Source organism: Mytilus californianus, unplaced genomic scaffold, assembly GCF_021869535.1.
Source record: "Mytilus californianus isolate M0D057914Y unplaced genomic scaffold, xbMytCali1.0.p SCAF_6, whole genome shotgun sequence".
NCBI lineage: Eukaryota > Metazoa > Mollusca > Bivalvia > Mytilida > Mytilidae > Mytilus > Mytilus californianus.
The window spans coordinates 42,541,706-42,554,948 of NW_026262712.1; the positions used below are offsets into that span (position 1 = coordinate 42,541,706).

A 13,243-nucleotide genomic window follows, 5' to 3' on the forward strand; every position below is an offset into this window, starting at 1 on the left:
ATCGAAAGCAGACTGACAATGTAACGGAAAAAAACGATAAAAATAAATCAATAAAGTCGAACAGACAAGCACAAAAAACACATAAATCACAATCCTGACATTATAGAAAACTGACAAAATTTTCTTCATGTTCTAAACTTTTTTAAATGTCAGTTTGCCTAATCATATCTCTTTTGTTTGCGTTTACATATAACAGGAAGTGGATACATATATTAGACACGTAATAGTTACAGTTATTAGAATCCCTATAGTTGGATGTTTGGGTTCCGCACCCAATTTGACAATAAAACAGAACTATAAAAAATTCAAAAACACGTTGGAGGTTCAGCTATAAAAGTTTAGCTTATTGTTTTTTTTCAGAAAATACATGAACAAAGACATACCTACGACGTTTGTGTTCTACTCGTTCTGTTTTTATATTCGAAATTATATCATTGTTCAGCATTTTAATTATTATTTTATATAAGATTAGGGTAAAGCTGATGCCTGTTTATCACAAATGTTCTCACACATTGTTTGATTTCATCATTCTAATCTGCATTTTGACTGCGGGTTTATATTTAATATTAGCTATTCTAAATGTGTGCGCCCTGCGAATAAAATGTTCAATCATGGTGATCATCAAAAGTGAAAATAATCAAGTATAAACGACTTATAGAATGACGGTTTATTAAAGTGTAGTACCAAATATGAATAATGATTTTGTCACAGAAGTTCACATATTGTATCTTTGAGACAAACATGTATACTATTGGATCAGACAAAACAGATATCACATCAATGCAAATAAAGTGCAAAAATAGTTGATGAACTATAAAATACTAAACATACCTATACACTCCAAACACAATTTATATGGTTTAAGTCTTGTGTTTTCCTGAAAATTTGACATATTTAAATTTTCATTCTCTACTATTTGTTTCTCAGATGGAGGTGTATGTTAATCTAGTATTATCTTTTCTACCCAAGGAATAGATTGCCGTTGCTGTATCTAACAGAACCTTGTAAAATTTTAGGTCCTCAATGCTCTTGAACTCGACTGCGTACTTAATAGTTCTTATGTATTTTATTTGAGCTTCACTGATGAGTCTTTAGTAGACTCTCGTTGAGAGTTGTTTCATTGGCAATCACACTACATCTTCTTTGTTTTTATAAAACTGGCGTATTATATTTAAAATTATGGTATACATGCTACATTTATTCGATTAAGTATTTGCTATTTCTTCAACTACAAATATATGATATCAAGCCTAATAATGAGAGACAGATATGACTGTATGATGCATCATATTTTCAACAATAAGTTATTATAAAATATACGCTGTATTATATATAAAACGACATCCCATTTACATAAAAGTCAAGTTAAAACTTTTTGTATCAATTTATAATATTGTCGTTTGCATGTTGACTTTGAAGGAACGCTCTAAGCCAACAAAGTTAGTTATCAAACAGGTACATGATCATAAGTTTTAGATTTGGTTATACAATTTATCCATGTTCGTCCACAAACAAGTGTATGACATACCTCCGGGTGATGGATTTTCTCGCTGCGTTGAAGACCCGTTGGTGGCCTTCGGCTGATATCTACTCTTTGGTCAGGTCGTTGTCTCTTGGACATATTCCCCATTTCTATACTTAATTTTGTTATTCTCATTCACATTGTTAAAAAAAATGTATTTTTTCAAGTTTGCACCAAAGTGCTCCTAAGTAACGAGTATTATAGATATCACAGGTCAAACAAAGATGATAATATTATATTGATGCATACATTGGCAAAAGGTGTTAACAGATACTTATTTATAATGTATATTTTCAATAAAGTTTTGTCTCATTGGCACTCATATCACATCTTTTATTTCTCTTTAATGACCATTTCTATCGTATTTAGGACTCCGTCAGATGGCGCCATATGTTTTCCTTAGAATATTGCACAGTAGCATTATCTCATATATATCCCAGTATAAACATGCTCCTCGGTGTTTTTTTTTTAGTATTTAAGGCATCTGGGGTGTTTTCCTTCATTTTGGATTTTGAAAAAGGCGACAACAATCAGTCTAGATATTCAATGGAACGTGCAGATGTCGAGAGTAGTATGTATATGTGTTTATAATGTTTACGGCTGTATTTCACAAAAACAAAAAACAGAATATTTTTGTTAATATAAAAAAGAAGATGTGGTATGATTGCCAATGAGACAACTCTCCACAATAGACCAACTAACACAGAAATTAACAATTATAGGTCATCGTACGGTCTTCAACAATGAACAAAGCCCATACTGCATAGTCAGCTATTAAAGACCCCGAAATGACAATGTAAAACAATTCAAACGAGAAAACTAACGGCCTAAAATATGTACAAAAAACGAACGAAAAACAAATATGTAACACATAATCAAACGACAACCACTGAATTACAGGCTCCTGACTTGGGACAGGCACATACATACAGAATGTGGCGGGGTTATTCATGTTAGCGGGATGCCAACCATCCCCCTAACCTGGGACAGTGGTGTGACATAACAACATAAGAACAAACTATAAAAATCAGTTGAAAAAGGCTTAACTCATCAGATGGATGTTAAATTCCGTTTTTACAACTATGCCACATAAGTTTTGAGAACTCAGATATAAGGAGATATAACTCGGATAAGGTAACTTTTATAAAAGAATGTGTTGTGAATATATATATATTTTTGTTATGTAGCAAGTAAATGAGTCCGGTGACCCCATTTTAATTTTTCTTTTGTGAAAGCATATTATTAAAGCTATCTTCTAATGTTTTATCTTAAAATTCAATGATTAAGTTTTTCTTATTATCGCACAAAGTTGGGTTTTCCATGAATAATCTATACACAATTGACAGTTTTGCACAACCTGTAGTGTGAAAAAAAGCCTGCTGACCCATACTTGTCATTATATTTTTGAAAAAAATCATGCCATTAACTACCTTTTAACAAATTATTAAGAAATGCTATAGATAATTATTTATACCCTTCTACCTTAAACAAGTTTCATGTCAATTTTATAGTCTGAACACTTTTCTTGGATGCAAAGAATATGTCAGTGCTTATTTGTACCGAATTAAACAAAAATACACGCCTTTATCATTTGTCATGTATGAAATACTGATTTCAAATTTATCAAATTATTTTTTTTTTGTGTGTTAAATAACGCCAATTCAATTTTTATATTTATCTTATTTCACATTTGATAAAACTATACTGTCGGTATACTGATTAGTTATTTCTATTTTTAATCTTTATTTATAGCTTTTTTTTGCATATTATCGGCTTCCTTGATGCGAATAGAAATGTTATACTTTACAAGGATGAAACATAATATGGAATTATAAACACGGATGAGACATACTTGGAATTTTCACCTGTGACATTTCATGACGTGTTTTATACTATTGCTGACCCTATACAATAAGTGATTTTATGATATCTGTGATAAAAGTATGAACGTTTTTATTTATCTAATATTTATCATTATTGTTAATTTTAACAAAATGCAAAGTAGATTATGTGTTGACCTAATTTTATATTTGTAATTCAAACCTACATTCTTATTATATGGATGAACCAAAGTTAGATTTTTTGTATCACATAGTATTTCCTTTTCGTATTAAGATAAATTAGAAAACTTAATTTCGATGTTTGAATAAATGGATTCTGCTATAGTTTGTTCGGTTTGATATTTTGTCTAAAACGAATGAACAAGTCTTTGTGACATGCATCCATCGATGTTTCCATCTTCAATTGATCATTTGAACGTAATCAATGAAAGCCAAACCTTTTGTTTCTGTTGTATGAATAAAAAGGAATTGCCAATTACATGCAAGTAATAAAAATTGCTATTCGGATTTTAATTATTGTACATTTAATTATATAAATGTTGTTCTAGTCATTGTACAAGAAAATATTTTCAACATTTGTACAATATTCAATTTGAGTTCTATAACTTGCCGTTCAACATTACACTATTCTAATCATATGTATGTCAGAAACGCTATTTATTCACAAAATATGTACAAAGAACTGTCAAAATTTTGGCTTATATCTTACAAATGAAATGTTCAGTGAAATGATTTTAATGAATGGTTAAAGAGATATGTGAGGTAAACACCAACACTACCATTAAAACCCAAATTATTCAAACAACTAAAATCATTTACACCATTAATATATCACATAGAAACGTATGTACAGGAACAATTTTCAAACTTTAAAACAAATCTAAGATAAAACATGAAAATCATATTGATGTGTACAGGTAAATAACAACTGCCAAATAGTATGAACATAAACCGAACAAAACTTGAATTCATTGCCAGCGAATTGTCTGAACAGTACTGAATTTACCGAAGTTATATGGTCTGAAAATTGACTGATAGATTGAAAATGACGTAATAATTTATTGTTCAGTCTTTAACGAGCCGTTTAGATCAAAACGACACATATCAATAAAAATTGTTTACTAGTGGTATGCCTTTTACATAATACATAATGTTACCCTGAGACTCGTACATGATATTCAAATTTGATTTACAGAGGTGTTATATTTACACAAACAAGTGTAAAAAACAGAGTTATGAGGAAGAGTGACTGGAATCTACTCTACCGTAATCATCACGAATACATTTTAGGATGACCACTATGATATGTCGCGTATCAATTCACTAGCAACATGTTTTCACGGTTTAGATATTAATATACCAATGTATGTGATGTAGTTGTCTAATCTGTAATTTAACAGATTATGTTCTTTTTCTCGATTGTGCAATTTTGACTGTGTGAAATCGCTTACCCTGTCGACGCATCTGGTCTCTCTCCTTTTTTTAGTGTATTTGATATATCCAGTTCTTTTTTATCATGTGATAAAAAGACTAGTATAAGGGCTTTATGTTATACTTTCTAAAACATTTTTCAAAACGATAAAAAAACATCTTCATTATTCTTTCATTTTTTGAGAAGGTATAGTGTTATTAATAAATGCTTTAATATTTTTGACAGATGCGGAACAAATGTCTGTTGATTCTCCAAAACTCAACCAAGGTCAGCCATTTGTGTGGGTACCACCACCACCACCGGATCCTGTTAATCCTCATCGAAAGTAAAACATAATAGAGGATGACTGGAAATACATACTTTGTTTTACATGTATTACATGAATAGATTATTTCTTTCTACTTTTTCAATCTTACACTTTAGAACTTGCATTTTCCTTTCAACTTTCAGTGACATATATTCATTACGGGACAGTAGCTGATTTAAAAGTCAACCAACAAATTCATTCATTTCTTTTAACCTGTTTGAAGTTTAAGTTTGTTCCTGATGATAATTAGTGTTGTACAGACTTTTTTCTTTATAACTGTCTTTCACAAAATAAAGGATAAACATATCAAACACATGAGTACCAAAATAACAGTTCTCAAATATGGGGTTGATTTAAAATATATGTGATTACACTTTTTTGGATATCTTGTATTTCTTATTGTTTGTGTTGGTTAAAGCGACACTAGCTAAGAGATATATAAAAAAATTGAACTATATATGATTTGTTTTTGTTCAATCGTTAATGAAAGTGAAATTGTGAAATAATAATTCGCTTTCAGCATGTTAAGCAGCCAGTATGTTTCAATTTTTGTCAAAATAAGACGAGAAACATCGATGATGAATAATTCGACCTCATTGAATCCGTATTCATGTGATCTTCAATTTAACCCCTTAGCTAGAGATGAATTACGCATGAATTATGCGTGTTCAGTTATTAAGAGGAAAAAAATGTCAACATTGAAAGTGAAACAAAGGTAAATCATTAGACTGATTCGATCCACAAAAACTAACTCTTGTACAGCTAAAAACGATGATTAACATATATGTTTAATCTATAATAGACCTGTTATGTTTATATCGCTTATTTTACCGTAGGCAATCTTTGGAGGTCAACTCGATAGTTAATTATATGGCATCTAGACTAAAATACACACGAAATTCTGATACATAGTATCGACCCCATGTCTTGTAAATATCTTTTTTTTACTTTTTGTAATTTGGATAAATGTTTTAGTATGCTATATTCAAATATGAGAATTTGAGTCAAATAGACGATCATGAATTTTAAAGCTAGTGCCCCTTTAACATTTCGTTCTCATAATCATAGTTTTAAGATAATTGCGAAAGAAAAAAACATAAAAAGGTGACAATTGTCATTCAAGAGGAATACAGTATTGAAGGAATCGCTTGTCGATTCCGGTCTTGTTGGCATTTTTGTAGGTCTTATTTGCTAATTAATTTTGTATCTCAAGTGTTCGCAAAAAACAAAAGACCTCAAATATAAGATGTCATTATTTGAATAACATACTTGGCTGATATAGTTAGCTTTTTTATGCTCATCGTTATCTGTGTGATTCAATATTCAAACCGAAACACAAAAAAGTAAAACACAACAATTCCGGATACATGTATCATCAATAATAATTCAAACTGACATTTCAGCCATTATTACTTGTTATGATTCTGTCTTGCTTATTCTCTGGCGTACACATTCTCAATCCTGGTATCTTTGGTGAGTTATTTTTTTCTCTTTTTCGCGGTCTTGTTGACTTCTATCAAAACTTTCTGTAGTTGATTGCTTTAAACACAAAATTTTATTTAGTGAAAATCACTCATATGATTTAACGACGAATTAATTCGTCCATTTAGCTTATTTGAAGATCATGTTTGCTGAAAATTATAAATTGTGTAACTTCCAAGATTATGTCAGAATTCATAAATGGGATAAAAAATGCTAAGCTAAATATATAACTCCTTTAAATCTGACTAAACATTTTGCTCATTTTGATTTTTTTACTAACTTTTATAGTTTTTAAAATAGTAACTACCTATTCCAAAAAAAATTATAAAACTTTATGAGTTACAATTATGGCGGAATAGGCTGTCCGATTGTTCTAAAATGTGTAAGTTGAATAGATCTTGATCTGCTTCCTCCTATGTTCGATACAACGAACTAGAGCTGCCGAACGAAAGTGCGATAATGCCAAAATTCAGCCACCGAAACGACATTTTACGGTTGTTTGAAAAAATGTATCGACCTATTTCGAAAATGTCACACACAGATTGATTCAGATTAAGACGTTGTTGAGAATGTTCAAGAATAGGTTCCTACTAGCACTGTCAAATACTGGTTTGTAAGATCAAGTACGGTTCAGATTTTTGTTGTTGTTTGATTTACACGAAATTATACACAAATACAAACTATTGAAAGCAAATGTGTATAATCTATATCATGTATATAAAGGCGTGTCTAATTTATGTCAAATTCAGTTTAGACTGGATTGATACACTAAATTTTTCTAATAATACATTACATAACTGCTCCAGAAAAGGATGCATTATTTGTTCCAGATGTAAAACATCAGGAATATCTGTAGTTGTCTTATTCATGCGCATTTTAACTATGTTTTAATACAATGTAAATACTATTATTGTATCTGTATGTTTGTATGTACCTAGGAAAGGTCGACTATAGGTATCTGGATGGAATTCTGTAAATAATAGGCTCAATCAAAACTTTTTTTCCAAAGAATCGTCTTTTCTTTCAATTTTTACAAAATAGCAATAGAAAAGTCTGTTTATAATCATGTATAAATTCACCCTAGCTACCAGGATTACAATGTTGTACGCCAGACACACATTTCGTCTAAAAAAGGCTCATCAATGACGATCTAATGATAAGATGATATGATTTTTGTCCTGATACAAATTCAGTGAGTAAATTAGTTTTAACGATTACAATTCGCACTTAAGGTACGGCCAAACATTTGGAAACACGTTACTGCCATACACATTTATCAGTGGAACCAGAAACATATGTTTGTGTATAGTGCTTACAGGAGTAAACAACAGTTTTGGTTTAGGTTGTTCTTCCTTTAAATGATAATACTTGAGCAATATAAAAAAAAATGAATGTTTGTTTATTGACCATTTCAAATGAAAATGCTGTAATACGTTAAAACAACCTTTAAGTTTTAAACTCTACAACCCTTATAATTTTAGGATGTTAACTTTGGTGGTTGTGAAATACATATATAAGTTTAGTGTTAGCAACAATTTTATTAAGTTTGATAATGAATTGTAATCCTGGGTATAAACGCATTCGAAATTGTTTTCTAATTTTATATTGTTCTTAATTCTCATTAAAAGTACTATGTTGATTTGCATTTGAAAAAAATATTTTCGATAAGTGTTTGTATTTTTTGATTTTGTTGTCTATATTGGGCTTTATTTCTTCTTTTTTTAATTAATTAGTTTTCTTTTATTGATTTCCTTGTTGTTTAATCCCTTTCATTAATAAAAACCCCAAAACATTGCATTTGATAATATTGCACATCGAACAAGCTTCTGAATTTCCAGTTAGTTAGAATAACAAAACAAGGAAAATATGCTATCCTCTTAGAAATAAAATGTTAGCAATTTATGCAGTTATTTCTTTGAGGATATTATTCTGCAATCACAACTGCTCGCAGTAATATTTACCTGTGATCAAGGTGAACATTTGAGTTGCCATATTTGATAATGTAAAGAGTATTCAGGAAACAAGCATCAGGGAAACTGAGATTAGCTATATACTATTTTTATTCAACAGAAGCAACGACATCAGAATATCAATGCAATTGAAAATGGTAACTGGGAATGTGTCAAAACGACAACAACCCGACCGAAGAGCAGAAAAAAAATAATGCCACCAATGGGTCTCAAACAAGGCAAAAAAATTATTTTCCCGGAGCCGGGCTTTAGCTGACCCCTAAACAATAAAGTATACTGGTTCAGCGATAATGGACGTCACACTTAACTCCAAAAAACATAAATGAACCAAATTAAAAAAAGACTAGCAAAGGCCAGAGGTTATTGGAACAGCGCAAACATGGAGCGGTGTTAAACATGTTTTGTGAGATCTCAATTCTCCCCCTATAAATCTAGTCAATGTGGAATAAACAAACACACAGCAATATGCACAGTAAAATTCAGTTTAAAAGAAGTCCAAGTCCGATGTTAGAATAAGTAACAGAAGAAGCTAAGCAAAATGTCAATCATCAACATAAATTAAGAAAGAACTATTAGCAGTTACTGACGCTTTCCTGGTATCACACGATTCAACACTGGAGACATAGCTCATTTCTGAGTTCCGTCGAAAGATGGGGTCACATTGCTTTGAAACTAAAATATACTATAGTAAAAGTGTAACTTTAAATAAAATTGAGAATGGAAATGGGGAATGTGTCAAAGAGACAACAAACCGACCATAGAACAGACAACAGCTGAAGGTCACCAACAGGTCTTCAGTACAGCGAGAAATTCCCGCACCCGGAGGCGTCCTTCAGCTGGCCTCTTAACAAATATATATATATACTAGTTCAGTGATAATGAACGCCATACTAAACTCCAAAATGTACACAAGAAACTAAAATTAAAAATAATACAAGACTAACAAAGGCCAGAGGCTCCTGACTTGGGACAGGCGCAAAAATGCGGCGGGGTTAAACATGTTTATGAGATCTCAGCCCTCCCCCTATACCTCTAGCCAATGTAGAAACGTAAACGCATAACAATACGCACATTAAAATTCAGTTCAAGAGAAGTCCGAGTCTGATGTCAGAAGATGTAACCAAAGAAAATAAACAAAATGACAATAATACATAAATAACAACAGACTACTAGCAGTTAACTGACATGCCAGCTCCAGACTTCAATTAAACTGATTGAAAGATTATGTCTTCATCATATGAATATCAGGCACAATCCTTGCCGTTAGGGGTTTAGTATCATACCATCATAACATATATGAGAAGAACATAACCCGTGTCATGCCAACAACTGGTTTTTAAATAAATGTGTTTAGTGCCGATGCAAAGACCCTATAAGTGAATCAATATTAACGCCAAAATATGCAATCTTTAATGACAAACATAGTTTTGTTGACCACTCCTACCGTATTTAGGACTTCATCTAGTGTGGCAATCCGTATTCTTTCAATAAACATTACAAATTGTCATAACCTCCAAAAAAAACTAAATAGTAATTATATAACAATGTTCCTCAATTGTTATTATATAAACATGTGTCGTGAAAATGTTATATTCTGACCACTTTTTTGGATGCAAAGTATATATGAATGTTTATTTCTACTCGATTTAAAAAAAAGCATTTATCATTTATCATGCATGAAATGATTATCTAAATTGATCAAATAATATTGGTTTTTGTTTAATATTGACCTCCCAATTTTATTTTTATTGCTATTTCTAACATTTGACAAAATAAACTTTTGGTATACCATGTATATAGATCAAGTATTTTTCTTTTCAATTTTTATTTTTAGTTACTTCTTTATGTATCTCATCATCTTCATTGATGCGAATAGAAATTTTATACTTTACAAGGAAGTAACATAATTTGGAAACTAAAGATTGTTTGAATGACACCTGGGAATTTTCACATTCGATTTTCCATGGCGTGATTCAATACACAATTGTTGAACCTTCGAATTTAGAACATTAGGCTCACTGTGAAAAAAAGATATGTAAGTTTTGATTAATCTTATACTCTTTTTATTTTAAGTTTAACATGTTATATGATGCCATATTGTATGTGTAGGATTTTAAATTATAATTGTACAGATGCACGAAATTCAGTAAAGATTTCACTGATGTCTTACAAATGACATTTTCAGTGCAAAAAAAAATTACTATATTAAAATCAAAGGAGATATGAAGTATAAGTAAATAACAACGAGACAGCTACTCATCGAAATAAAAACTAAAGTGTAAGACGACGACACAATACAGTCTTCAAATATAGACGTATTACTCAATAATATTTCAGCCTCTTAATCTTCTTCAAAGGAATAGATTTTAAAGAAATCATCAAAATTATACCATCAAAATCAAAATTCTTCAAAATAACGAAAAACGTTTAACCTGACCTTATTAAAATATTACATCAAACCGTTAATGACGCGTTTCCTAACTGGAGATGGGCGACTGAAAATGTCGCGGGTTCAAAGTAGTTTTTGTCAGATCCAAAACCTCTTCCTATATCAAATTGGATAAGTAGACTAACAAAACGGACGTAAAAGAACATATAATTAAAATCAGTACAGGAACAACGTCCAACTCTGAAATTACTCTATGATAGATATGAAAAAATCAACATACGTAACAACTTATACCCTACAGATGTGACATGCATTAACGAATGCTTATTGTTACTGAAAAGCTTAGCTGAAAGTACTTGACCTGAAATTAGGTCGTCTTACACTTGATTTTGGTTGCTGTAATAAAAGCAAGTTTCATTAATTTATGTTAGAAACATTACATAGAGACATACTATCATTCAATGCTGGAGGCAAACCATACTGAACAACGAAGTTCACATCTATGAAATAAATTGACGATCTCCATCTAACACAATTGATTGAATGATTGACCATCATTAGTATAAATATTACTTACATCAATAATACTATTACGTCATTAAGACAAATTTGAAGGACCGTTCGTATAAGCTTTACCATCAACATTACCAGTATAGTTATCTAGATACAAAAGAACACTCGCCTTTTTAACTTTTTTTTTATTCGAGCGTCACTTATGAGTCTTTTGTAGACGAAACGTGCGTCTGGCGCAAATACAAATAGTCAATCCTGGTATCTATGATGAGTTTATTTCCAGTTTATCAGTAACCAAATATTATGTAATGAAAATTTTGTGTGAATTAATTTGATATTTACGAATGTTGGAACATCGTTTTTCTGTATTCAATTAGTTCAAATATGTAAAAAAACTATACATACGTTTCAGGAGATTTAGGATATACGTAAAAAGCAATCATACGTCACATACAAAATGTTCATACATGCTTACATATGGTTCATGAAATCATGTCAATAGAAAACGTCTATATAAACGTCACACTGAGTCTAGTAACAAAACAACACACGTTGTCGCTGGCGTAGGTGCTGGGGGAGGATGAGCAATGGGGTAATTGTCTCTTCCTCTCTCATTTATAAAAAGTTATGGAGCCTTCAATAACGATCAAGAACCCATGCCGATATAGTCTGTATAGTAAGTCATATTAGGGTATTTATGACAAAATGTGAAATAATTCATTATATATAATCGATGGCCTGATTAAGACTACACAAGGCACAAAAGCAAAAAATCATCAAACCAAAACAACAATCCCAAACCACTGATTTACAGGTTCAGGGTTTAGACGAGGCACTTCAAGAATGAAGCAGTGTTTAACATGTTTGGTAAGGCTCAACACTAAGTTCACCTGTTTTTACAGTGGTGAAGAAATCAGTTTTTTAGGTATGGACCTATCCATAAAGAACACGTAACTTTAAGACATATTTAGCAGTTACGATCGAGAACCTTTATCATGAACATATGGCATATGAAGGAGAGGGAGTGGGTGCACGACTACTAATTGTTATACAACAATAAAATTGCAAACAACATAAACATTACTTATATTTCACCAAAGAATAATCATCAATACAGTTATAAGAGGTCAAAGTATAAACCATCCCGACATAGACTACTTTATTGGCTGGCTGTAATTTGGTTGCTATTGTTTTAAATAGCAACATAATAATAAATAAAGAAAGGCACAATACATTCACTGAGTGTTGTTGCAAATTAAATGGAAACTCAGTAAATATAATTGGTTCTCGGCTTGAATTTCTATCATAACGTGTTATTGTCATGTTGTTATTTGAATAGATAGAAAATCATTTAGTTGCCGATTTTTTTAAATGAGTCAGTATTTAGTTATTTCATTTTCAGTCTGCAATTGTATATAAACATGTATCAATGTTTGCTTTCTAGACCATTGCCACTTAGACCGGCCATGCACAATTTTGATTCGAGAAGCATAACACTACTGATATGTTTGTTGATAGTTTCAATATCTACAGTTATCATTCTGGCAATTTGTGTGCATGGAAGATATCGTATCCGGAAGTCGAAAGGTATGTTTCCTACTGCATCTTTATTAGTATTTATTATGTTGTATTTTCTATTTAATGAGAAACATATATATACCTTGTTAGTGTGCTTAAGTATTTTGGGATGGACATTAAAAATGTGTATGTGAACTTCCTACTTTGCATTCCGTTTATCGATGGTCACACATGTTTACCTGAATTTAACACATGACGTGCGCTAACTA

At 31.1% G+C, this 13,243-nt stretch overlaps 1 protein-coding gene across 2 annotated transcripts in view; it reads left to right on the top strand.

Moving 5' to 3' along the window:
- The window catches only part of LOC127705655 (uncharacterized), an 81,659-nt gene that overhangs the window by 59,442 nt on the left and 8,974 nt on the right, over positions 1–13,243 (top strand). The window contains exon 1 of one of the 2 annotated variants that reach the window (XM_052209983.1): positions 12,912–13,043. The exons of the other annotated variant lie outside the window; for it this stretch is intronic. Coding sequence (XP_052065943.1) covers positions 12,923–13,043 — 121 coding nt within the window. The 5' untranslated portion in view covers positions 12,912–12,922. Of the gene's footprint in view, positions 1–12,911; positions 13,044–13,243 lie in introns of those variants that run through there. 2 annotated transcript variants of the gene reach the window in all.